The sequence below is a fragment of the Onychomys torridus genome, chromosome 11 (assembly GCF_903995425.1).
Source record: "Onychomys torridus chromosome 11, mOncTor1.1, whole genome shotgun sequence".
NCBI lineage: Eukaryota > Metazoa > Chordata > Mammalia > Rodentia > Cricetidae > Onychomys > Onychomys torridus.
In genome coordinates, this window is record NC_050453.1 from 57,574,487 (window position 1) to 57,602,027 (window position 27,541).

The 27,541-nt window shown below is 50.4% G+C and overlaps 1 protein-coding gene across 1 annotated transcript in view; it reads left to right on the forward strand.

Annotated features, from left to right (window-relative positions):
* Positions 1 to 21,513, forward strand: part of Pkp1 (plakophilin 1) — a 43,142-nt gene extending 21,629 nt beyond the window's left edge. Inside the window, exons 3-14 of the mRNA XM_036203028.1 lie at positions 6,538 to 6,935; positions 9,349 to 9,493; positions 11,069 to 11,276; positions 12,077 to 12,254; positions 13,617 to 13,731; positions 15,318 to 15,473; positions 16,199 to 16,375; positions 17,466 to 17,619; positions 17,928 to 18,114; positions 18,625 to 18,712; positions 20,114 to 20,220; positions 21,431 to 21,513. Of these exons, the coding sequence (XP_036058921.1) occupies positions 6,538 to 6,935; positions 9,349 to 9,493; positions 11,069 to 11,276; positions 12,077 to 12,254; positions 13,617 to 13,731; positions 15,318 to 15,473; positions 16,199 to 16,375; positions 17,466 to 17,619; positions 17,928 to 18,114; positions 18,625 to 18,712; positions 20,114 to 20,188 (1,881 nt within the window). The 3' untranslated portion in view covers positions 20,189 to 20,220; positions 21,431 to 21,513. The remainder of the gene's footprint in view (positions 1 to 6,537; positions 6,936 to 9,348; positions 9,494 to 11,068; positions 11,277 to 12,076; positions 12,255 to 13,616; positions 13,732 to 15,317; positions 15,474 to 16,198; positions 16,376 to 17,465; positions 17,620 to 17,927; positions 18,115 to 18,624; positions 18,713 to 20,113; positions 20,221 to 21,430) is intronic.
* The last annotated feature ends 6,028 nt before the right edge of the window (positions 21,514 to 27,541 follow it).

The window sequence follows — 27,541 nt, forward strand, 5'->3', positions numbered from 1 at the left end:
GCTAGAATCCTAACACTCAGGAGGCTGAGGCAGGATAATTATGGCTTGGCTATGTGTTAAGACTCTATTTCAAACAAACAAACAAAATCAGTTAACAAAACATATCTGAGCCCTGGGACTGGACTGTGTTGGACTTGCCTGGTGTCCCTCTTCTCAATAAATAAGCACCAGTGGTCAACCAGACACTACCCTTTAGTTCACAGGCATCTCTCATGCTTCTGGGGTGTCCCTAGGAAGACACTGTGGGTTTCAGGGTGTTGGTGATGGAATTGTGGGTGTGTCTCCTCCCTGCCTTTGAGGACTTCACAAAGAGGCACCCCCACCCTAGCCTCCTTCAAGGCCAAGTGGCACTGCTCTCTGCTTGGATGGACATCAGGGATTCTGACCAGTGGGGTTGTTCTCACAACCGTGTGCCAGGAAATAAGAAACCCAGCCCAGAGTGGGACCTCTGCTTCTCAAGAGGAAGGTATACCCAGAGAAATCAGGGACTGGCACTCTTCCTGATGAAGTCCAGTCTTTGGTGACTCAGGCCTCAATGGCTTCCTCGCTGATGCAGACTGCTAAGAAAGCAGCATCCAGTGCCTTTAGGAGAACTCTCCATGCCTTGAGTCCTACATGCCCCTCTTGGGCGCCTTGTTGGTAGAGGACCTGAGTCCACCAGCACCTAGGAAAGCTCAGCAGAGTAACCCACCAATCAGATGCCCCTTGTTACTCAGGAGTGACCGCAACCTTAGAAGGTTGCAGAAGGGCTGTTGTCATTACTGTGTGAGGGTCCTCAGTGAGCACAGGCAGGCAGTGGTAGTTGCAAGATAAACAACCATGGAGCCTGTCGGGGGGGGGGGGGACCTTCTGTCAAGGTCCCTTCTCTAGAAGGCTCTCTCCAAGCCCAAGAGAGATGAGGACTCTGTGAAGTTGTATGTGTGCTTGCTTTCATGAGAAGGGCGTGGGGAGATTGCCTTGCTGAACATGGCCCTGTCGGACACTCCACTGGGTGTGTGACTTGCCAGGCAGAGAAGGGTGTGTCCTGTGGCAGAGCCGGTTTGGCCAGCCCCACCTAGTTGGCAGAAGCGTGGTTTCAAAATGGTCTAATAGCTGGGGACATGGACACTCTTTTCATCTTGGCCTGCCTGGCGCATACACTGCTTCCAAGGAGGTAGGCAGTTTCAGTCTGGTTATCCAGAGCTGAGGTAGAACTTTCTGGGCTCAGCCAGGTATCAGCTGTATCCCAGGTCAGCCTATAGGAAAGTGTTCTGGACCTCAGGTTGCGGGTTCAGGCTGTGCTGCTGGCATAACTGTGTTGCCCTGCTCAGAGCCCTCCTACCCCCAACCAGCTCATTTTGTCTGTGGTAGACCCCTGGGCAAGGAGGCCATGGGGAACCCAGTGCTCCTCAGTAACTAGAGTCTCCATTCCCAGAAGAAACTCTCCACATAGCTCTCCTTTCCATGAGTGCTTGCTGGGAACCGCGCCCCCTGCTAGGCACAGCTTTTTGGTTTGAAAAGCTTGGAGGACTAACAGCCCTATGGTAGTAACCAGGGAACAGACAAGGCCAGGGGAGACTGGGTGTGCCGCTGAAGGATTCCAGCTGTGAGCATCCCGGGCCAAGATGGGGCAGAGCAGACTTCATGGAGATGACAGGTTTGACAGAAGCTTGGGAGGACTGTGGGGTTCCAAAGTAGGTGGGCAGAGAGCAGGCGAAGCGGAGGCCAGCATGTGTCTGCTGTTGTGGGACAGTGTGAGAGGGTGTGTTTGGGAGGGACAAGATGGCTGGGTATATGGACTCGAGTGAAGTTGGTGTGCTTGCCTGGTCAGTAGCAGAGACACATCGAGTTCTCCAGCACGGTCGGGGCTAATGGAAGCTTTGCCTGAGAAAGCAGAGAGCCATGTGTGAAAAGGCCGGGATCAGAGCAATGGTTCTCAACCTGGGGTTGCATGCCAGATATCCTGTATATCAGATATATTTGAGCAGGAGTAAACTGAGGAAATGCAGGCCCACAGTCGAAGCAGTGGCAATGCAAAGGGAGGAGGCGGACAAAATGCTCAGGTGGACACCACCTCTTCCAGGACGGCTGCTAACTGTCCTCCCCAGCCACTCTGACAAACAGGAGCTTCTGAGGCCTTTGGAGCCTAAGAAAGGCATTGTTTACTTTGCTCCAGCTCACTCTAGAACTCATGTTCCTTGCCTACACAGTGAGTAGTGGGCTCCTGAGAGCTTCCTGCTTAACTTAAAGAAGAACGGGGGTATAGAGACCATCAACGTGGGTTGAAATGCCACACTCCTTCAGGAAAAGTGGGGAGAAGTGAAAGAAAAAAAAGGTATTTAGGGGCCGGACAGCCTTAAAGGCAGGGCCACTAAACGACCTAGGTGCTTCATTAGCATAATGAAGACGTGTCTTCCTCGGATGCAGGAAGAGCCATGTAAGGAAACAAATGCCTTCAGGCACAAAGCCTGGCTTCACTCTTAGAGCAGGTGAGTAACTAGTCTTAAGTCAGTAGAAGGGAGGGCAGAACACAGGCTGGCTAGGGGAGGCTTTCGGCCAATGCGGTCTGTCTGGCTTGCCTTGGACTGTAGTCACAAGGGTTGACTCTCAAGAGCCCCACTAGTGTTCCAGGTGGAGAAGCATGTCTCTGTGTCCGCACTCTGGGCTTCAGTTGTAGCCACCTAATCCAGCCTGTTGACTACATGGTCAGTTCTGCTCCTAGGAAGTTGAATGTCTAGTCTGGAATGCTTTGATTCACAGTCTGCCCCATCTGAGGTTTGAGATTCCCAAGAAAGCATGGGATAGTCTGACAGTGTGTGTGTGTGTGTGTGTGTGTGTGTGTGTGTGTGTGTGTGTGTGTGTGTGTGCGCCCCCTTTGTATTCAAAGAAGAGGAGGCTGCCAGCAGATTCCTATCTGAGTGTGGGGGTGTGGCTAGAGAGGGGGTGGCAGTGAAGCTCTCCCACCTGCTGTGGGCACAGGTGTCCATGAATCCTCTTCTGGCTGCAGCTGTTTGCTGAGGACTTAGAAGACAGTGTTTGGAAATGGGGGTGGGAGTGGGATTGTTATCATTTGGAGCCTGGGGGCAGGGCCACCACAAACATCCTGTGGTGCTTGGGCATCCAGACAATGGAGAAGTCTCCTGCTCCAGATGCCAGGAGCACCCATGTAAGGACTGCACCACCTTGGCAGAAAGCCTGCCTCATTCTCGATGTACCATCTGGGCAGAATAGGTACCTCTATTTTTCTCAAACATACTTAGACCTGTTCTGTGCTATGTAATGAGCTCAGCATGGGGCTCTGAATCCTGGGCCCACCCCCTTATGGATTATCTAGAAACTTCTTTAGAAATGGTGTGAGTTATTCAAAATGCCTGCTATACAAGCATGAGGACCTGAGTGTAGATTCTAGCATCCACTTAAAAGCCAGGCAAGGCAGTTCACGTCTGTAAGCCCAGTGCTGGGGGAATGGAGACTAGTGGATCGCTAAAGTCCATTGGCCAGCTAGACTAACTGAATCCAGGAGCTCTGGTTTCCGTGAGAGAATTTGTCTTAAAAACCCAAGACAAGGACAGAAGCAGAGGGGATGGGGAAATGGCTCAGCCAGTAGGTTTATTCCCATGCCCGTATGAGGACCTGCGTTTGAACCCCGGGATCCATGTGAAAAGCATGGCATGATGGCATGTGCGTGTAATCCCAGCATTAGGGAGGGAGAGACGGGGGGGATCCCTGGAGTGCATGGGCATGTGTGTGCACCCTCAGCCAGCTCCTAAAGGCATCCAGTGTGAGAGTCAGAAGGATGCAGATGGGCTAAGTGCTCCTGTCATGTCCAGTTCTAATTTACAGACATTAGTCTAATGGTTCTAATGACCCTCTATGTCATGAACAATTAGGATCTCGGTTAGACAGCTGGAGAAACTCACTCATCCCGGGTTTAAGGTTATACCTCAGGTTTTACCCAAGGAGGCAGCTGAGACAACCAAGGCAGTGTGACTCCAGTCTGAGCTCTTGACTACCCCATCTCCTTCTCATGTGTAAGTCCTAACCTGCTCATGCTTGAGGAGAGTATTTGGATCCCCAAGACACCACTGCCAATTCAGCCTTAGAGGCTGCAGCTACAGCTGGGTCATGGGCTAGAGGCAGTATGCTTTCTCTGACCCTCGGTGAGTGCTCAGGCATGTGTAGCACCAGGAGAGAGCAGGGTCCAGCTAAGTTTATCTCCTGCTTGTCGAAGTGACAGCGAAGGCTGTGAAGACAGGAGAGCCACCTCTAAGCTGTCATACTCATACAATCCAGCGCTGTGACTTTAAAAGCTGGGGTGGGGCTCCCAGACATGGATGACACTACTGGGGTGTGGCTGATGGGGGGGGGGTAGGCTGGTACTACAATCTCACAGGGGCATCCTCGCCCATTCCCTGGGGGCAGCCCACCTCGCTGAGACTTGCCAGGGCCGCCTGCTGCTGCTTTTCCCAGCACGGGTTGCTGAGCCCAGAACCTCTCTCAGGCTTAATCAGCAGAATGGCGTCTTTGCTGGGTTTGGGCCAGGAGAGCATCTGCGCTCCTCATCAGGTGTCTGAGATGACGTCCAGGTGTGTCACTTACTGAGAACAAGGGAACTCCTTGTTGTCTTTCCCTCCGAAGCGCAGCCTGCCTTGGGGAGTGTACAGCTTCCCCTCCTTCCCTGGAGAAGAAGGCAGAGTGTGGCCATTGCCTAAAGCAGTGGAGGCCTCTTTACATTTTGTATATAATTAATTGTCAAGGAGTCCAGTTCACCTCCAAATGACCAGAAAGCTGCCGGCTCCTCTCACCTCTGCCTTACGATTGTTTGTGTCTCCCCAACTCCCACAGACCGGCTCACTGTGTGGCAGGGTGGTTTGACCCAGTCAGGGGAAGAAAATTGTACCTGCTTGGCCTGGGGAACAGAGTGTACCTGCCACCACCAAGGTTAACAGTCTGTGGCTTCTGGGTTTTGGATGCTGTTTCCAATGGGTAACTTGACACCCATTCTTTTTGGGGAACTGGAACAATGGGCCCCTCCTTAGGTCTGTGTGGCTAGATCCAATATAGAGGGGAATTGCTGGTCTCCTAACAGCCTCCCCTGTAGACACACAGTTAGCACCCCTTTTCCCTTTTCTACCCCATCCCTTCATGAGGGTTGGGTGGGCAGCCTCTGGGCTGGACTTGGCCCTCGCTCATCCCAGCAGAGGTGAGTCCTAAGTCAGCACCTGTATGGAGAGGTTTCATCAGGCTCAATGTTGATCCTGTAGTCTGAGAACAAGTTCCGGCAGGCAAGACCCGCCAGCTTTCAGGTCTGGGAAAGTCTTCTGTGGAGAGTTCAGTACCAGAGCTGATTCCCACCAAGTCTCTGGCTTGGCAGGCTCCTCCCAAAGAAGTAAATTCCCAGTGGGGCTGTTGTTCATGGTACATGTTTCCTTTCAGATGAGTTTCTGCCCTGCCTCTTCCCCAGCCAGCCTGACAGCACAGCCCAGGGGTCTCCCCGGGCTCCACCCTGTAGCCCTGTACACCCTCTGTGTACACCATGGCTTCCTAGTTATCAGCACTTTGTACATTAATAGAATAGACATTTCCAAACACGCACAAGTGCTGATGCAGGCCTGGCTGTGTCAGAAGCTGCTGCTGTTTGGAATGGCCTGCAGGGACAAGACTTGAGACAAAAGCCCCTTCCTGAGTGACTATTGAAAGACCCCTCCTCCTCTCTGGCTTGCAGCCCCCATCCTAGACTTTGCCCATGTGGCCAGATCAGTGGTATAGAACTTCCTTTCACAGGTTTCCACAATAGGAAGTACATGTTGGGTGCTGAGAGATGGCTCAACAGTTAGGAGCACTGTTTGCTCTTCTAGAGGACCTGGGTTCAATCCCCAGGAACTACATGGTGACTCATAAATATCTGTAATTGCAGTTCCATGGAATCTGACATCCTCTTCTGGTATCTTTTGGGGCACTAGACATATGCGTGGTGTGTAGACATATATGCAGGCAGAATACTCATGTACACAAAATAAATTATTATTATTATTATTTTGTTTGTTTTTTGAGACAGGGTTTCTCTGTGTAGTTTTGGTGCCTATCCTGGAGCTCTCGCTGTAGACCAGGCTGCCCTTGAACTCACAGAGATTTGCCTGACTCTGCCTCCCAAGTGCTGGGATTAAAGGCATGCGCCACCACTGCCCAGTCTATATTTTTTTTAATTTAAAAAAAAAAGAAGTACATTCTACATTGCAATTCAGAATCTACTCACTGTAGCACAAAGCAGGCTATGTTAACACTCTGTATTGTATAGTTTCTAATATATTTCTTTATTCTATACTTTTGATAAGGGTGGGCATATCTGCTAGTATGATCTCATATTCCACAGTGATTCACAACCCGCATTGGAAAAGTAATATAGCAAGCAGATAATGCCCAAAGTTCTTTTCTCTACAAATATTTCCACATCCCTTGAACACTGTAACAGGGCCAGGAGGGGCTGCCTTCGTGGACAGCCAGATCCAGGATCCCAGTCAGGAGCCTGACTAAACCTCTCACCCCTTTCCTGTCTAGATCTACAATGGGACCCTCAAGCGGGAGCCTGACAACAGACGCTTCAGTTCCTACAGCCAGATGGAGAACTGGAGCCGGCACTATCCCCGAGGCAGCTGTGCCACCACTGGCGCTGGCAGCGACATCTGCTTCATGCAGAAAATCAAGGCGAGCCGCAGTGAGCCTGACCTCTACTGTGACCCGAGGGGCACGCTGCGCAAGGGCACGCTGAGCAGCAGCAAGGGCCACAAGACCACCCAGAACCGCTACAGCTTTTACAGCACTTGCAGTGGTCAGAAGGCCGTCAAGAAGTGCCCCGTGCGACCGCCCTCCTGCATCTCCAAGCAGGACCCGGTGTATGTGCCCCCTATCTCCTGCAACAAGGACCTGTCCTTTGGCCATTCAAGGGCCAGTTCCAAGTGAGTGCTGCAGGGCTGTGGTGGGGCCCAGCGGGAGGCAATCCACTAGGCTGGCCCAGGCAGCAGCAAGGGGCTTCCAAGGGAGGGAGCCGGGAGGGGGTGCTCAGCCTGCGTTCTGGCTTCACTGGATTCCTTGAGGGATCTCTGGTCTGAGGGGCTGCTGACTAGGGAGTCCTCAGAGTGAAATAGTCACAGAACCCAGACTTTGCATACACAGGTCGCAAGGATCACAAGTTATGAACTAAGAAAGGCAAAGGAGAGATTAGCTGGCTAATGGCTGCCCCGCCGAGTCTCTCTGATCAGCAACATCAGCAGCACCTGGGGATGTGTTAGAAATGCTTATTCTCAGGGCTGGAGGGATGGTTCTGCAGTTAGGAGCACTGGCTGCTCCTCCAGGGGACCCTGGTTTGATTCCCAGCACCCATGTGGTGGCTGACAACCATCTGTGACTTCAGTTCCAGAAGCGCCAACACCCTTTTCTGAACTCTGGTTATGCATGTGGTGCATAGACATTCATTCAGGCAGAGTACTCATGCACATAAAATAATAAAATAAATTTTAAAATATTCATTCCTGGCCCCCACACAGTCCTACAGACACCTGGAGGTCCTAGCAGTATGTGTTCCAGCAAGCCTTCTAGGTAATAGTCACACACACACACACACACACACACACACACACACACACACACACCACTGTGAAGGAGACCTATTGAGCTATCCCATAGAGAGCCATAGGCAGAGTGTACTTTGGGGCCACAATAACATTGAACCTGCCTTTCCAGGCTCAGAGTGCCATGAGCTTTCCAATTGTCCCTTATCACCTATAACAACTACTCACTTATGTGGCAAACATTTAGGGAGCATCTGTCCATGCAGGCTCTGTGGTGAGCACAGGAGGCACAGCCATGGTGATAGAGCCGCTGCACCTCTGGAGCACACTCTTAGTGACAGAGGAGCTCTGTGTTCTTCCTCTTCAGCCCCTTTCCAGGCAGACCCTGGTGAAGCCCACAGATGGTCGCACTTGCCCAAGGCCACACAGGCTATACCCGTTCCTACCAGCCCCACACTGTTCTGAAAGAAAGCAGGATCCCTTTAAAGCGGACCTCTAACATTTGAAGGTGTATCTAGAATAACTTGTGAAAGGACTCGGAAGTCCTTCTCTTTGGGAGTCTAATCATGGCTCCATCTGCCCCCAACTGGAGGTCTAGGATTGAGTGACAAGCCACGCAGGACAGTTGACTGATAAAGGTAAGGTGATGCCTTCTCCATAGAGGTCAGGTGTGAGAAGAGCCAGAGAATTCTGCTCCTTGGATGATATTTTTTTTCAGAAGTGAAATTGGATTGCCTTAGCTATAACTGTGGCTATTTACTGAGCACCAACTATGGCAAGGTATCAGTTCTGTACAAATGGAGAGAGGGTTCCCACTGTAGATGCTGAAGACATCTGTGAGGTAGGGCTGGGGTAGACATCTGTCTCTGCCCTCCGGGACCTTTTCTCTCTGTTCAGAAGCAAAGCACACTTGAGCGGAAAGGCTGCCTGTGGCTGTATACCGTGGGAGCCGTGGGAGTTCCCAGACAAGGATTCCCTTCCTTGGAAAGGCTTCTTGGAAGGGAGACTCCAGCCGGCCTAGGCTAGGCCTTCGTGCCTGGAACTGAGGATGTTTTGCTACAACCAAGACTCTTGCCAGAGGCTGGGGAACGTTGCCAGAGGTTGCAGTGGAGCCAGCGATCAGTTAAAACAGTGAACTAATAGCCATTTGCTGTAGTTCAACTTAATGCATGCCCTTCAGTGTCTGTCCAAGCAGTGTGAACTTGAACCTGCTGTATGGAGAAGCTTCAGCTGTTTCTGAGCTGGAGGACAAGCTCATGGACAGGCTTTCAGGACCTAGTTAAAGGCTGTAGTATGCTGGGTAGAGCAACCCTCTAGCCTCTAGCCCCATGAAGGCTAACCTAACACAGACGAATATGGTGAGTGTGAGGACGAGGACTGAACATAGAGTTTGTTTGTGTGTGTAAGAAGCTATCTGGACTTGGAGGAAAGGGGTGGAGATGGACTAGACAGGCCATTCGCTTTCACGTTCCCAGGACACAGTGCAGACAGAATGGTAGGATAGATGGGAAGCTTCATCTCAGGAAACAGGGCCAAGTCTGTGCACAGTGTAAAGGTAACTGTCCTGCTCCAGCCTTAACCCACCACAGGGGCATTATCCCAAGAGAGGGAGACCCCGAACATAGCCTTTTTCCTTCCTTGTAGAGAGCTGTTCACAAGATGTTCTCCAAGAGAGCCTGGCTGCCTTGTTCTGTTTCCCTGGGAGAAAGGCTGTGGTGGCTGAGTGTACAAGGAAGAATTTAGAGCCTGCTCTCCAGGGCTCTCAGCTCACCCTGTAATACGCTGTACCCCATTCTTCCAGGATCTGCAGTGAGGACATTGAGTGCAGTGGGCTGACCATCCCCAAGGCTGTGCAGTACCTAAGCTCCCAGGATGAGAAGTACCAGGCCATTGGGGCCTATTACATCCAGCATACCTGCTTCCAGGATGAATCTGCCAAGCAACAGGTAAAAGGCCATACACCTTCCAAGCTCCTAGTGTGTCAGCCTGGCCCCACATTTGGAGATGAGTGGAAGCATGTGTAGCTGGTTCCCTTTCATGGCACCCAGTCACCAGGATAAGGAAAACTCCTGGTAAGATCAGAGCGGCATCTTAACCTGCCGAGTAATGCCCTCCTGAGTGGACCTTAGACAGGTGTATTTACCCCACTGGCCATTGCTATGTGAACCTTTCCTACAGAGTTATAAAAAAAAACATACCAGCTATTCACCTGAGACAGTGTACCAATGACAGACCAGAGTACTGAGCCCACCAAGATACACCCTGACATATCAATGACTTTCTTGGGTTTATTTACAAAGCACGGATAATGAGTAACTTACAAGAGTACTAGTGACCCCAAAGCAAGTCTCATCCCAGCACAGATGTAAAGATGGAATGCCCCCCTCTCTTCCTCTAATCTTTCATATTCTCTATACTCTATCACCTCCAACACCTGAGACCACAGGACCTTACGCAACTTGGGCAGAATTACATATCTCTGGGAGGGAGGTGTGAGAAGGGGTGGCTGAAATCTCAGGCAAAGCTCTAATGATTCTCTCCATCCCCTCCTAATAACAGGCCCAATCTTTTTCTTTTACTGTGTGTGTGTGTGTGTGTGTGTGTGTGTGTGTGCACGTGCGTGTGTGAGCACATGTGCGCATGTGTGTTTATGCAGTGATCAGAAGACAACTATCAGGATTCAGTTCCCTCCCACTGTGTGGGTCCTGGATATCACCAGGATTTGAACTCAGGTCATCAGGATTTGCGGCAAGCTCTTCCACCCACTGAGCCATCCCCTAGCCCTCAGCAAACACCATCTTGAGGGTCTCTTAGAAGCAGATTGTAAGAGCTGTTACACTAGGAGGCTTGTCTTCTACAACAGCCATGCAAGAGGCCCACGGCTCAATGACAGCCATGAGTTTCCCAGAAATCCCCTTCCTCAGATTCCACTCAAGGATATGACTAGTCCCCCTCCATCTCAACGCCCTCCCCACCAGCTCTTTCCCTCAGTGAAAAACAAGGTTCATTTCTGCCTCCCACGCTTGGCTGTTGGCCAGCTAGGAAAACACCTACAGAACACAGTACAGCCATGTGTGCGTGCCACAGGTGGCATCCTAGAAGCCCGGGGTAGTTTTCATCAAAATGTTGAGCGTAGGAGAGTTTCTGTGGCACCTCCAGTGTGTCTGAGTCCCCTTGGGAATCTGAAGCATGGTGGTGCATCTTCTCATCTGGTCTTTGGCATGCTTCAGAAGAGGAAAACAAGGCTCCAGACAGAGGAGAGACTTGCTAAGGGCCTTGAGTAGGATATGAGAGAGCTAGGCTCTGAATTCGGTTCTTTGGCTTTCTTCTCTGGGTCAGTTATCATTAACTCATTGCTGCTTATTTATTGTGGTTGACTTGGTTGACTTGTGTGCTTCTGAACTGTGGTTTGTTTGTTTGTTTGTTTTTGTTTTGCCTGAGAAATAGCTACTTCGAGTAGAGAATAATTGTCTCAGTCTCCCTTCCTTTGAACAAGCAAATGTGGATGACTCTCTCGGCAGGTCTATCAGCTGGGGGGCATCTGCAAGCTGGTGGACCTCCTCCGCAGCCCCAATCAGAATGTCCAGCAGGCTGCTGCTGGCGCCCTGCGCAACCTGGTGTTCAGGAGCACCACCAATAAGCTGGAGACCAGGAGGCAGAATGGGATCCGTGAGGCTGTCAGCCTCCTGCGGAGAAGCGGGAGCACGGAGATCCAGAAACAGTTGACTGGTAGGCTGTTACAGAAGAGAAACCAGGGTGGGGACTGGGCAAGGAGGCAGGGTGTGTCTGGGACCAATCCTTCTAGGCTAGGCCCAGGCACAGCTGTATAGGTCTCACTGGGCTACAATTCGGGAGCTCAATGCCACTGGCTCCAACTGGAGTAGTGGCGTCCAGATGATGGCTTGAGATGGTGTACACTCTGCACATGACATCTTCAAGACCAGGGTGCAAGGGAAGGAGCCTTATGTAGACGGCACTGAAATTGATAGAAAGGAGCAAAGCCAGTGGGGGAGGGGCTAGTGGGTCTTAAAGGCTGGCCTTGCCCTGTATTCACAAAGTACATCAAGTATTCAAGGTGGGGTACAGGACAGAGAAATCACCGTCAAGAGCTAGAGTTGGACTGGGAAGACAAGAATGTTCAGAGTAACAGTGGATAAGAATTTCTAGACCGACCTCCATGGTCAATTGATACTTTCCATGTATTGTTTCAGATGGAAAACAGAAACCATTAAATGGTTCTAAGTTCCAAAATATATGGTTAAAACCACTGATCAACCAACTGAATATTAGGAACCTTTCGTGTGCATAATTTTTACCTAGACAGGGGACACTGAGATATTCCCAGACCTCACACAACCTGCAGACCCCAAGGGCACTGAGAATAGGATCAGTAGAGAGTCAGACAATGCGGCTGATGGGCCAAGTCCACCTGAAAGGTAGTCACTGGCTAAAGCCCAAGCTAGGGGCAGCACCATCAGTCCCTAGGTTTTCAGAGCCTGCCGTGTTGAGCTGACCATGTCTGTGTCCAGGGCTGCTCTGGAACCTGTCTTCCACTGACGAGCTGAAGGAGGAGCTGGTGGCTGATGCTCTACCTGTTCTGACTGACCGGGTCATCATTCCTTTCTCTGGCTGGTGTGACGGCAACAGCAACATGTCCCGGGAGATGGTGGACCCTGAGGTCTTCTTCAACGCCACAGGCTGCTTGAGGTGGGAGAAGAGGGCATGTAAAGTCTTTTTGCCTGGGCCCTTCCACAGTCAACCTCCATTTCAGCCAACATTCAGCCAGAGTAGAGAACATAATGCTCATCCCGGGCCCTGCTTTTTGTGGGCTGGTTTCAGGACAAAGGGTCAGGTATTGCCACTGTCTCTGAGTCTGGCTGTGCCATGCAGCCACCTCAGGGGATCTAGACGGCATCATTGGGAATCTATGAGTAGAAAAGCCTGCTTTTGAACATCCAAACTGATTCAACTAAATCCCCTCCTCCACCCTCAGGGGGAAAAATATTTCTTGTACTATCTTGACGCGCATTCTTTTATACAAAAGTCTGCTGACTGGCTGCTCATGAGTCACCTCCTTCCTGAGTGCTGACACCGTTTGCCGTGTTCATTGGCATGGAGATGGTGTTGCCTTGCCCAAAGTTGTTTGAGATCCACTGCAGGGTGTGGCAGAGCCCTGGTGGGATCTGGGTGTGCTGCGGGGTGGGTGCTGGCATGGAGCAGAGAACCATGGAACAAGTTCCCTTGTCGGGTCTCATTTGCTATAATGGAGTTTGTCCCCCAGAACTTCAAAGAACTGCCAGAATAGGGGTGAAGTTGATATGTGCTGCTGTGTCTCAGCTTGCACATCTCCCAGCCAGCCTCCAGCCACAGCTTCCGGAGGGCAAAGAGGCTGGGTAGATGAAAAGCCAGAGTAATATAGGACTTTATGGGGTCACACGGCTCCTGGGTGTGACAATACACACACACACACACACACACACACACACACACACACACACATCCTATACATGCACTATACACACCACCTAGGGCAGGACCCACAGTGCTTGGGAATGAACACAACCTTTATAAGAGGTAACTATATCTGAACCCCAGGTTAACCCACACACGCACACACACACACACACACACACACACATCCCTGCTAGTTCTGGTCCAGCACCCCTGCAGCTCTGCTTTGCTCAGGCAAAAAGACAGTATGCTGTCCCTTCGACTCCTGTCCCTCAAGTGGCCACTAGAGGGCAGGAGTGGGGCTGTCAGATGTAGTGGCGCCATTGAGAGTCTTGTGTTGGGGACTAAATGACAAACTATGAAAACTGAGTTCAGAGGAGACCCCCTGCAGCCAGGGCCAGGCGGGCAGATACAGCTAAGTGATTCATTCTCCTTCTCTCCCTTTTCTTCATTTTTCTCTCTCCTCTCCTCTTCTCCCTTACTCCTGTTATAACCTCCAAATTCTGTTCCCTGCTTTCTGCTGGTCCCCACCGCATGTCCCCACTGGGCTCTGGCCCTCCTGCCCTGCCCTCCCATCACCCTACCTGCATCCTCCTCCTCCCTGGTTCTCTCCTGCAGGAACCTGAGCTCAGCTGATGCTGGCCGCCAGACTATGCGGAACTACTCAGGGCTCATTGACTCCCTCATGGCCTATGTCCAGAACTGTGTGGCTGCCAGCCGCTGTGATGACAAGGTGAGGGTATGGGTCCCTGGTGACACCTCTGTCTCCCACCCTGTTGTCTCTGACCATAGCTGCAAAGCCCAGGGCCACACACCTAAGTCAGGGACTCTCCTGGTCCTGACATTACTATCTCTGAGAACCCGTGAGTCAGGGTTATACTTTCTGGATGCTTGTGGAATCTGCCCCAGGGACAGGACAGGAGCAGAGGGAGGAAAGTGGAGGGGGCATTTAGAACATGTAAGTACTCCCTGCCTGAGGTCAGGGGGCCACCCTGTTATTGTGGTGCTGAGCCCATAAAAGTGCTCCCAGGATCCCCGTGTCCTTTCCAAGATGTAACTCCTTCCAGTATCCCCAGGAAAGCCATTGGCAAGCCACCCTCCTGCCTCCTCTCAACTTCTGGATGCAGCAGCATGAGCAGATTGAAGGGACAGTTCATGGAGAAAAGATGAACTGGAGGCTAGGACACGTCCACAACAGCCGGACAGTGGCTCAGGACACAGTCAGGTCTAGTCCCCACACCCAAGTCACCAGGAAGGTCAATGAAGGGAAATTTTTTTTTTAATCTCTTCCTTCCTTCACTGGAAGGGATAACAAGGCCTCTAGGAACAGCCTTGTCATTAAGCTGCAGGGAAAGTGCCTTTTTTCCCCGTTTTTCCTGCTCTGTGTACATCTCCTGTACCCAGACAACCCTAAGCAATAGAAGCCAGACACCCTGACCCCAAAAGGGACCACGGAGGCTCACCACAAGCCAATGCGGCTGTGGACCCACATGCTTCTGTGAAGTCCCAGGTCCCAGCTCTCGTTGTAGGTATACACATAGCATCTTTGATGTTGGGGCTGAGGGTGACCATGGGAGGAGGGGACAGGAAAAATGGCGGTGACTAGATGCTTTTAGAGCCAGAAGGAACTGGGACCGCTTCTAAAGGAAGTCGCTTTAGAAGTGGGGACACTTTTAGTCTTCAGACCCACACATGGTCTTTAGCAATGGGAATGGTCACCACTGTTTGCTGTGTGTGCTATGTGCGGGCCCCACAGTTGGTTTTTCTCCTGTACAATCATCCCTCAGTAACCATAGACATTGGTCCAGATTCCCACACACACCCAAATCCACAGGCTCAAGCCCTCCTATAAAATGATTGGTATTTGAATATAACCTATACACACTCCTTTGTACACTTTAAATCATCCATATGTTATTTATGAAACCTAATACAATATAAATGCCAAGCGAATCGTTATTAATAATTCCAAGAAAGGAATCTGTAGTCAGGAATGCCTTGTGTTTTTTAAAATGATTTCAGTTTGGGGTTGGTTCATTCTGTGGGTGTAGAACTGGGGGCCTGGTACCTACTCTCCCCCACTACACAAGTGAGGTGAGAATAGTCCATTTTACATCTGAGGAAGCTGAGGCCCATCAAGGTGAGTCATCATAGAGCTACAAACAGCCAGGAGGTGCCTGACACTAGATCCCAGGGTGTGCCTGAGAGATCTTTCCCGACTTACAGTGGCGCAGGCCACTCTGAATACTCCGGGTAGGTGGCCGGCCCAGAAGTCTGTTGGGCCTGGATGGAACTCAAGCGATCTCTGCTTGCCCACAGTCCGTGGAGAACTGCATGTGTATCCTGCATAATCTCTCCTACCGTCTGGATGCCGAGGTGCCCACCCGCTACCGCCAGCTGGAGTACAATGCCCGCAACACCTACACTGAGAAGTCCTCTACAGGCTGCTTCAGCAACAGGAGCGACAAGATGATGGTGAGCAGTGGCCACTGCAGAGGCGGGGCCCACGCCCCAAGCACCCACCAGGTCCACCTCCCCGCAGCCCTCTTCTCTAGGAGCCAAAAAATGCCCTAGAGGACAAGCCCTGGGCAAAGCCTTGTTCTTGGAAGCACACCACAGTCTTGCCGCCTCCTAGAGTGCACAGAGGACCCTTGGAGGCTGTAGGAGTCCAAACCACCCAAGGGCAAAAGCTGGAGGCCCCTTTCTGTGGGCCTCCATTCCTCTTATGACATAATGGGGAAAGCATCCTTGTCTTCCCTTAGCCTCTGAGACTGAGCAAACAGTAGAACTCTTACCATCTTGGGCAAGGGATCCCACCACTTCCTGAGCCTCCAATGATGCTATTGGCAACAGTCGGGATGTAGAAGCCAAGCTCCAGGGCAGCCTGGAGATCCCAAGGGAGCGAAAATTCTCAGCATCTTGCTGCCAAACCTAACGTGGCCTTACACAATTGGAGGATCAGGAATGAAGCTACCCTGGAGCACACTTCCTGAGATGCTGCCCAGAGACCATCTAGAGAACAGTGGTCCATTCCCTCATTTGGAGGAACTCTGGAAAGCGCAGAGGAAAGGGGGTTCAGGGAGCAGTCTCCTCCCATTCTTCCCTGCAGAATCCACAACCTGGGATTGGGGGAGAGGTAGAATGCTTGGGTATGCTACATCACCAGATCCCTCACTGCCCTGCTGTCTGTCTGTCTGCAGAACAATAACTATGACTGCCCCCTTCCTGAGGAGGAGACCAACCCCAAGGGCAGCAGCTGGCTGTACCACTCTGATGCCATCCGCACCTACCTGAACCTCATGGGCAAGAGCAAGAAAGATGCCACCCTAGAGGCCTGTGCCGGGGCCCTGCAGAACCTGACAGCCAGCAAGGGGCTGGTGAGGAGGCTCCCTCTCCATTTCTCCAGCCCACTCCCTGCATTTCCCACTAAGCCTATTCTTTCTCTGCCCAAGTCTCTCAAACACATCTGGCTCTCAGTAAGCATTGAGCTGCAGATGTGAGCATGTTGGACCCTGGGCTGGTCACCAGAGCAGTGATGGGGGCAGACATACCTGTGCCCTCTGAGAACTCCTGGGTAATGCCCACACTATAATCTCTTGTCCTATGGCACTGAACCACTGGGACTCCACGTGCAGTCAGGGATAGGGATGAGGAGTTTGTTTAGCAAGAGAAATCCCCATGTAATGAACTGACAGATAAATAGGCATGGGCAGATTCAGAGGAAGCTGTGACTGAATCAGCCTTGGAGTTCAAGGTCATGATGGTGTAGGGAAAGCCACAGGATACTGGGGGATGACCAGCTGCTGTTGCCCAGATGCACTCAGGACAAAAGAGACTTGGGGAGCAGTACACATGGGCATCCTGAGGGTCAAAAATCACCTCTGGTTCTTAGGGGAGGAGCCTGGGGTTCTCAAGGACACCAAACTGGCCTAGATTAGGTCACACCAGGATGTGGGTTTGCAACCCAGATAAGCTGGCTTACCTGTAAGGGATCTCAGTTCTATTGACCCAGATCTCTTCTGAGCCATCTTGGTCTTGGGCAAGGTCACAGTAAATGTGCATTGGATTCTGTAGGGGTTGGGGAGTTTGAAGATAGTCAGACTTTTTAAAACTGTCACGCGTGCCCTTGGCTCTGTGGTTTCATGGAAACAGATACTGCCCGAGAGAGGCATCTCACAGTGAGTGAGAACAGGACACTGCCAGTGTAGACGCTAATCCTGGGTCACCATGTGTGAGAGAAATGACATGTCCCCTGCCTACCCACCAGAACTTCCGGCTGACCAGGCATGGGGACCGGCCAGGGGCAAGTGAAGCCTGGCTATTCCATAATCACTTGGGTCTGAGCAATTCTGTTTCCTCCCAACTTTAAGGTGAAAGAGAAAAGACTTACTTGGGGTTGTCTGCCTCTCTGCTAACCATGGTGCCTGGAGGCCACAGGTCAGCTCTTCCCTGGGTCTTCTTTCTCAGATGTCCACTGGCATGAGCCAGTTGATCGGGATCAAGGAAAAGGGCTTGCCACAAATCGCCCGCCTCCTGCAATCCGGCAATTCAGATGTGGTGCGGTCCGGGGCCTCTCTGCTGAGCAACATGTCCCGCCACCCTGTACTACACAGAATTATGGGTAAGATGCCTGTCTTCCACCTAGGACACACAGGCCTGAATTTTCTAGAGCCTTCTAGAAGGTCATCCTCAATGTATTCCATAGTGTGAGTATTCTGAGGGGAAGTTGGTCCAAGAGAGGTATGGAAGTCAGAGGGAATTGTCGCTTGATGGGTGAATCTACTGAAATCCATGGGTCCTGTGGGTCCTTGAGGAGCCGCCTTGCTTGCTGCCTGGCAGAGAATTATGAGTACTGAGGCCCTTGAAGGAACCCCTCTGCCAATCCAAGGCAATCCTGACCCCACTCCTCAACTCCTTTTTTATCTCTAGGAAACCAGGTGTTCCCAGAGGTAACCAGACTCCTCACCAGCCACACCGGCAACACCAGCAACTCTGAAGATATCTTGTCCTCAGCCTGCTACACTGTGAGGAACCTGATGACCTCTCAGCCTCAGATGGCCAAGCAGTACTTCTCCAACAGCATGCTCAACAACGTCTTCAACCTGTGCCGCAACAGGTGGGCGGAGGAGGGACCCACTTCCCCTTCCCACACAGCAGCTCCCAGGGAGCAGAGAATGTGCCCAGGGGAGGCAGGGGCAGGCTGAGGAAGACATTCTAGAAGCTGATGCTGAAGGGCTGTTGCTTCAGACTCCAGGCCCTAGGAATGCATGGAGAGGACAGAGTAGTACCCGTCTTAGCCGGGGGACACGTGGGGCACTAGGCTGTCCGAGGTTCAGCGGGAGGCATAGAGGAGTAAGACCTAACTGTATGAGAACGTTTTCCTGCTTCATGGGGCTCTCTCTTCACCCGGGGCTAGGGAACTAACCTCTAGGGTGCCTCCAGATGGGCCGAGGTGTGAGATGTGCCCATTGTATAATGGCTCAGGCTCACTGCCCCCATTAGAGTTCCTCTTTCATGCACTCAGGGCCTGCCCACATCTCTGGACCCTAAAGAGGGGGTGGCCAGGGAAGGGGTGTTCCTGTGCCATAGGGACTTTCATCTCACAAACTCATTTTCACCTGTATAGTGCCTCCTCACCTAAGGCTGCAGAGGCTGCCCGACTGCTCCTGTCTGACATGTGGGCCAGCAGGGAGCTGCAAGGCATCCTCAGGCAGGTAAGAGCATATGCCAGTGGCCCTCCTGACTAGACTCTTCCCACACTTGCCCTGTACTAAAGTCCCAGCAGATTGGCAAGGGAGGGACGGGTCTGTGCACTTTGGAGTGCACTTTTTGGAAAGCACGGAGAGACCGACTCCAGAGGAGAGTCAGAAGCAGATGTGTGTAGCAGTGAGTGTGAGTGAGACTCTGACCTACCACAGGTGCCATGCAGCTGGGGGACGGAGGAAATGTGAGAAAAGCCCAGTGTAAGAGCAGTTAGAGCAGTGTTTCTCAATGTGAGTTTGGGGGTTCAAAGGACGCTTTCACGGGGGTCACCTAAGACCATCCTACACATCAGATATTTACATTATGATTCATAACAGTTGCAAAATTAAAGTTATGAAGTAGCAACAAAAATAATGTTATGCTTGGGGGTCACCCCGTGAGGGAATATATTAAAGGGTCACAGCATTAGGAAGATTGAGAACCACTGGCTTCAATCAAGGTGGCAAGAAGGTTGGAAAAAGGGCATACCAGCCATTTGGGAACATAGTATGTCCTAGAAAGGTTCAGGGCTCAGTAACAGAGCCCCTTCAGTTTCAACTCAAGAGTTTGCTCCTGTGCCTTTGACACTGGAGAGCCACTAGGCCTGTCCTCACTGTCTGAGACCTAGAAAAGCCAGGTGTGGTGGCACACACCTGTAATCCTTGCTCTTGGGAGGCAAAGGTAGGAGATTCAAGAATTCAAAGCCATCCTTGGTGTCTTAGGGTTCCTACTACTGCGATGAAATACCATGACTGAGAAGCAAGTTGGAGGGGAATCTCTCACAGGGCGGGGACCTGGAGGCAGGAGATGATGCAGAGGCCATAGAGGAGTGCTGCTTACTGGCTTGCTTCCCATGCTTGCTCAGCCTGCTTTCATATAAAATCCAGAAACTCAAATGTGCAAGAGGAATTCCAAATGCAATTCACTAACAGCACTGCTGTTCATGGCATTAGGTTGTGGTGGGGGTTTTTTTTGTTTTTGTTTGTTTGTTTGTTTTTGTTTGGGGGTTTGGGGTTTTTTGTTTGTTTGTTTGTTTGTTTGTTTTTCGAGACAGGGTTTCTCTGTGTAGCTTTGCACCTTTCCTGGAACTCACTTGGTAGACCAGGCTGGCCTCAAACTCACAGAGATCCACCTGCTTCTGCCTCCCGAGTGCTGGGATTAAAGGCGTGTGCACCCACCACCCAGCTATGCATTAGGTTTTTTTAAAATCAGGTCCCTTGTGGCCCAGGCCTACGTACACAGTGATAAGAGCACACTGGTGTGTCCAGAGTCTAGATGAACCCACGGATGTTAGAGAAGAGGCTCCTGACCAGGCATCAAGCCCTACCCTGCTTCTCCCATGATGTGTCATGTGTTTGTTTCTCCTCTTACAGCAAGGTTTCGATAGGAACATGCTGGGAACCATAGCTGGGGCCAACAGCCTCAGAAACTTCACCTCCCGGTTCTAAGAAGAGACTGTCCAAGCAAGTTCAGCTTGCAGGTGAGAACTGGCCTGCCCCATGGCAAGGGACGTCTCCAGGCCCACCTAGGCCTGTGCGCACTAGGGAGATGCATCATTCAGCTTGGCAAGCAGTTGGGCTCTGACTAGCAGGGCAGGAAGGACAGCCATGTAGACTCCTAACTGAGAACATGGCTGTCCCATCACAAGAAATTAAGGATATGTGATGTATTGTTAACACTGGAAGGGCCAGAGCTCTGCGTAGGACTACTAATTATAACTGTGTAGGTTGTCCACTGCACAACCCAGGTGGTGCCTCTCATGAGTGGGCTAGTCATTCTGGGTTTGGCCATCTATAGCTTTCTTTCCATCCTTGTTTTTTAATTCTTCTATTTTTATTTTTTATGCATATGAGCATCTTGCCTACATGTATGTCTGTGCACTTTATGTGTGCCAGGTTTCCAAGGAAGCCAGAATAGGACATCGGATCCTCTGGAACTGGAGTTACAGACCGTTGTGAGCCACCACATGGGTGCTGGGAATCGAACCCCAGTCCTCTGGAAGAGCAGCAAATGCTCTTAACCACTGAGCCGTCTCTCCAGCCCCTCCATCCTTCTAAAACCCATTTTCATCCTGCATACACTTAGTGTGGACAAGCTTTGTTTCCAGTTGATGATTCTAGAGACCAGAAGCCCAAATATAACACTGTCAAAGCTTTGTAAACTGAACATTCTCTGGAATTAACTGGAATGCTTGCTACTCACACTCTGGCCTTCCATCTTGTCAATTCTGACTTGATATCCCTTAAGTGGGATGCAGAGAAATGTATTTTTAAATGGGTATCCAAAGGGTTTCTCATGCAGAGAAGTCAAGAACCACAGGTAAACACTGAAAGTAGACACCTTTGGAGGGTGTAAATGAGAAGCAGGGTACAGCATGAGCCAGACTTTTTGGTGTAGCAAGGTCTCACTACATGTAACTCTGCATGTTGCGGTTGTTGGGGATTTAACCGAGGACCTCACACATTCCAGGAAACACTCTACCACTAGCTTCTAACCTCAATCCTCTTTTGCTTACATTTTATCTTGAGATAGGGTCTTCCCAAGTCTCCCAGGCTAGCCTTGGACTTGCTGTAGCCTAGGTTGGCCTTAAACATGTGATCCTGCTGCCTTGGCCAAATAACTGATATTGCAGGCACACACTACCAGGTCCACCTTTCAATATACCCTAACTTGACAGTTTCTCTTTCTAGAAAGACATGACCCAGCTCAGAAGACCTCAGGCCTTGAGGATGGGTTACCTGCTTCATTTGTGCAGTATTTGGAGATGTTCAGATGCAACCAAAAACAACCTGGAAACTGTGGATGATGGAAATAATTTTTGATTCTTTTTTTTTTCCTTAGGGGATCTGGGAGGCAAGAGGGTTTGGGAGGTTGGGTGGGGGAACTTTCTTGAGTTAAAGGGGCTTACATCTGATGTCAATACTTTCTTCTCTGAGAAACAGTATATATATAATGTGTATAATGTAAGTATGTGCGTGTGTGTGTGTGTGTGTGTGTGTGTGTGTGTGTGTGTGTGTGTGTGCCCAACAACATAACCAACAACTGCAACAGGCTAGGTACACTGACTCTTTGCAGTTCACAGACAGCACAGAGGACTCTCCATGTCTCCCTTAAAGACAAGAGCCACATGTGTTTGGGGCTAACTGGAAGTATCATGTGTCCAGACAGGCGCCCTTGCCGATCAAGCCACAAAGAGTTCAGCAGCCTTTCTCCGCCACTTCCCAGATGACATGAGAAGGGGCAGTAGCCAGGGCTGAGGCTAATGTTCCCTCTTAAGAGGCAGATGGGAGCTCCAGAAGACGTAGGATGGTGTCACTTGCTTAGCTAGGGAACAGGAGCTGAGAGAGAGGCTCATCATTCTTTGGGATTCTGCAGCCTCATGAAGCCTTTAGCCAGCAGAGCCTCAGATTTCAGAGAGCCTGCAAGCAGCTCTTTCAGGAGAAAGAAAGCAAGAACGGTGCCTGAAGTCAAAGAGCTATGGGAGCAGGTAGTTGTTCCCATCTTCCGGGGGATTAGGGCGGGAACAGTTGGGGACCAGGCAGCTGCCTGCTCAGGCTTCTCATCGAACAAGGGAGGAGAACTGGAAATTATCTACACTGTGCCTCAGACCCAGACTGCTTAGTGTCGGGTGAGAGAGTGCTTTGGGGTCCCAGAGGCTGAAGGGGGGGAATTTGGGTGAATGGACCAGGAAAAGAAAGTGTCCGGTTTGGCATCAGCCAGCCCACATCCTAGCCATCAGGCATCCCTCTTTCTCCCAGATCGTCCTGTCTGTATTCTGTCCCTGTGAAACAACGAGGTCTGTCAGGGTGGAGGCAGCCAACAACCCCAAACTTTGTACTGCAGGCAGTAGTAGCAGAAGAGCACCTGAGAACCCCTAGAGTGGGCCTGTCTGTGTCAAGGTCCTAGGACAGATAGTGGGATGGCGCAGAGCTGAGCCTCCCCAGGGTCTCTCATGTCTAGGATAGCACCTCTCAGCTGGTGTGGTTTGCACTGGGTAGACAAGCGTGATCAGGGCCACACCTCTCTCGAGGAGGATGTAGGGTGCTTCCTGGCCCACCCCTCTTCTTACCCCAGCAGTAAGACTGTAAAAATCTCTTGTGGCTCAGGATAACTTCATAAAGGATCTGTCCACTGAGGATGGAGGTCAGATAGATGAGGGCATTGTCCCTGAGAGGAGTCCTAAACCATCTAACCAGTGTGCTCTGGCACTCTGAGTCTGCAAATACCCTTCCCAGATTGGCTCATGTTAGAATCTGCCTCACCTTCTCCAATATCATTGTGGGATGCTACCCCATTACACTGTCCTTGAATAGGTTTTTTGGGATCTCCCTTGCCAGTCATTGGGATGCAAAACAATCCATTTCTTCAAACATGCCATTGGCACACTACTCCATGTCAGGCAGTGTTCTAAGGAAGTGCTTAAGATACATCAGTAAATGAAACTTCCCACACCCCAGCCCCATAGAGTGTGTGTCCTCCCAGGGAGAAAGGATACCCAGGTCCTGGGCTTTAGGAACCGTCCCCTTCTTAAGTAAGTTGGAGAGAAACATGTAGAACATCCAAGTCAGCAAGTGGAACTGTTATAGACCCTGAGCAATACCCTCTCTTCAGCATGGTGCTCACTTCCTGCAGCCCAGGGGCTTAGTTTTCCTTTTCCTAGGAGGAAGGTTAGGTAGGCCCACCTTTTGCTTTGGGGATGAAATGGGTGCCCAGACACCCCAGGGGCCAGGCCTGATGATGGTAACTTCCTCCATGATTTCAAGCTGGCCAGGTGGGCTGGGCCCAACTCATATCTTTCACTCAGGAAGGGTAAAATTAAGGGAGTTTATGGATACATTCCCAGAAGCAGGGAGTAAGGGACTGGCTGGACTTTATGTATCCCAGACCTATCTTAGTGTTTTAATTCAAATTTGCTTCCTATTTCCATGCCTAAAACAAGTTACAATTGAGGGCCAATAAGAAAGGCCTTCCCTGACTTTTGGATTTCCTGTGAGAGATCCAACTATTGGCCACCAGCAGCCTGCCCAGTGGGGGATGGATCAGCCACCCAGATTCCACACCTCTTCTAAGGACCCAAGAGGCCAAGGATGGCCTGTGCATGTCCACTCAGTTCCCGGCTGGAGCTCTGGGCTTGTGGTGTCTGGGAATCTCTCTCCAGCCCTTACTCTCCTGGCTCTGTCTTGTATGAGAACCTTGTGCCAGCCAGGCCCTGTTTCCTTGTATGATACACTATGTATTTGCTTTGTTGAAATATAGGAAATCAATAAATTGATAGTGTTTCTTTGAATATGTTTCAAACTTTGTATTATTTGGGTTACTATTAAGGGATGAAGGGCTTTCTCTCCAGTGTCTCCTCTTACTGACTACACATCAGGCAAGGATTGAAAATGTCACCCAAGGGCATGCATAGATACCTGCTCCACTGCAGTTCATGTGAACACTGGGATGCTGGGACTGCAGTCCTCATCTACAGATAGGCAGGGCTTAGGAGAGAACAAATCTGACTGATGTCACCCAGGTTACAAGTGGGAAAGTCATTCTGAGCACAACCCCATCCATCCGGGCAGAATTCAGTAGGGAAGAAAATTTCAAGGGGGAAGACTCAGGGATTCATGTTTTTAGAATGCATGGGTTCCGTGTTAGCTGCTGGAGAGCTGTGAACACAAGGGATATGGAAGTCCCCCAGCATGGTGTGGGCTGAGGACCATCTTCATCTGTGAGAACCAGGGATGTCTGGATTGAGAAGGGGAGATGCTAATCCATGGAGGGGAGCTTTTCCCATCCTGGAAGGATGATGACTAACAAGGCCTCCATTAGAGCATCCTGGGATATCATGGTGTTTGGTAATGGCACCACTCAGGAGATAACTATGGCTCTCTGTGACCCACACCATTAGATGTACTAGGCTGGAGTTTCTGGAAATGCTTTGAGACCTACAGACTTATACTGGCTGCAAAAAGCAGGTCAGATTACAAAATCAGTAAGTGCCATCTTTATGCATGCTTTAAAATACAACTTGGATGCTGAGCTGCAAGTGGTGTACGCCTTTAATCCCAGCACTTGGGAGGCAGAGCCAGGCGGATCTCAGTGAGTTCAAGGCCAGCCTGGTCTACAGAGTGAGAGCCAGGACACGTACCAAAACTACACAGAGAAACCCTGTCTCAAGAAACAAAACACCAAACAAACAAAAAATACAACTTGGAGATCGAAATCACAATTTAAATTAAATGTACACAGCTCTGACCCTCTTCAAACTTAACAATAACCAGACCAAGACATGGTACAGGACCAGCCCTCAAGCCTTCCTCATGGCTCTCCTCTTTCTACCGCCCTCAAGGAGAACATGGCACGACCCTGACTTCTAACATAAATTTTAATTTTGTCCTTTTGAATTTCATATAAAGGGTGCTAATGCTAAAGCCTGGGTTTTTTTTGTTTGGTTGGTTTTTGTTTTTGTTTTTGTTTTTGTTTTTTGTTCTAGCTTTTCTCTCTAACATGTGGCTAAGATTTATCCATTCCTGTCGCCTGCCTGGTTGCTGTTGTCCTGCTGCAGCTGTGCCACAAGGCAAAATGCCACACAGCATTGCTGTCATCTGACATCTTTATGGACACATGCTCTGAAGCAATTTATAGATCCATTGTCTCACTTTCCCAGAACTACTACATATGATTCTTGGGAAATCGTAACAGTGTAGAAATTCAGTGTTATACTTGATGTGGGTATAGGCACGCCAAATGACTACAACTATAAAGTCCCAATTCAGCTGTCCTTGACCAAAAAGGTGATGGGCCTTTTGGGGGGCAAGCTGATGAGGGTGGGAGGGTCGTGGCTCCAGGATTGGATGGACAAGAACAAAGGGACACCAAGGACTCAGGGCATCTGAAAGGTGAGAAGGAAAAGGCTTCAAAGACCTGGAAGCTGAGTGTCTCAGAGCCCATGTCCACACATGTCCACATGCCTCGAAGCTACTTCCTCCGGTTCCTTCTGCAACTTACCTGGTGTGGGGCTGGACGCCCCAGGAATCAGGCAACTAAAACAGCGCATTCTGCTGCCAGCACAGCTGGAGAAGGGTGAACAGAAGTTGGGCAACAGTCTTCTTCTTTGAAGAACCACACAATGACCCTTTCACTTTCAGAGCCCTGAGGCACTGTTTTCTGTCTGGATCTGTACTTCTCTTTAGTAACCCGGGCAGAGCACAGGGTATCAAATTCCAATCAACAGTTTCCAATCAATAGGAAACTGAGAGACGGTAACCAGCTGCAAGTCACACAGGGCGTTTACAGAAGTACCAAGCCTGGATCAGACCCAGGCAGGACTCCTGGGTCCTGAGTATCAGAACATGCGGAGGAGGCAGCCAGACTTTGCACTATCAAATCTCCAGTGAATCAGGGTTCACAGAGCCTTGAGACAGCGTAGGATTGCACATCCTATGAGGGGTGGTTGCTGTGCAGACATGCAGGAGAATAGAGTTCTGATTCACAGACTGTCTATCGGATGCCAGGAACTGCTGCAAGCATCATCCAGTCTAGAGCTGGCAGGTTTGGTTGGTTAGAACACGGAGCTAATGAGCCAAGGGCTTCAAGGCAAGAAATGTCTCCATGACCCCAGCACGTATTCCCCAACCTGGCTAGTCATCCTGCAGATACCTGCTGGGTCAGCCTGTGTGTATGTCCCTGAGAGATGGGTTGGCCATCTTGAGGATGCCTGTGAAAGCTGAGGAGCCTGTGACAGGGGATCAGCAGAGAACCCCACACTTTATGCTTCTAACATGTTAGTGTCTCCTTTAGTCAACCACTAAGAAATTTCACACTGGTAGGGTATGTACTTTAGTTGGTAGTGTGTTTGCCTAGTATGCATAAACCCTGCGTTCACTTCATATCCCTGAATAAAACTGGGTGTGGTGGTATGTACCCACAATCCCAGCACTGGAGAAGCTGAGGCAGGAGGATTGTGAGTTCAAGACCAGCCTGGTCTACAAAGTGAGACTCTGTCTCCAAGCAAGCAAACAAACAAAACAAAACAAAATAAAAGCTTCAATACTGATGAATTAGTAAATAATCTTTAAGATTTGTTTCTGCTGGGCATGGTAGTACATATCTGTATTCCCAACATTCCCCACTGCTTAAAAAACCTGAGACTGAAGAGTTAAATAAAGGTCATCCTTGACTACAGAGTGAGTTAAAGGCTAGTCTCGGCTACAGTGAGCCCATTTATGTAGCTTTGGATCCTCTGAGACTCAGACTCCTGCACTCTGGGACCCATGTTTTCCCGGAGGACAGTTAAACTACAGATGGCAGATAGAGACTTGACCACTTGATCTGTGACCGTCAGCAGAGTGAACACAGACACGGACAGACAGACACTACAAAGCTGGTCCGACCATGCCCACATCGCTCATTCCCAGTTCAGAGAGGCAAAGAGGCTGAGCAGCTGGAACCATGGGAACTCCTAGGAACCATGTGGCTATGTGTGTATGTAGGGTCTTATAGTATTGTTTAGAAGAGAGAGAGAGACAGAGAGACAGACAGAGACAGACAGACAGAGACAGAGAGAGAAAGAGAGAGAGAGAGAGAGAGAGAGAGAGAGAGAGAGAGAGGAAAATGGAGGGAGGGAGGGAGGGAGAGGGGAGAGAAAGGATTTCTTCATACTGGCTGTTTCTCTTGACTTGTGTCCTGGGAACATGACTGTCACCTACCAGGCGAGTCCTGAAGACTCTTCTGTCTGTGACCTGGATATGGATCAGTTCCAAAGGAAAGACCTGGAAGCGGATGGCGAGCCTAGCATGCCACCTCCTCCTCGA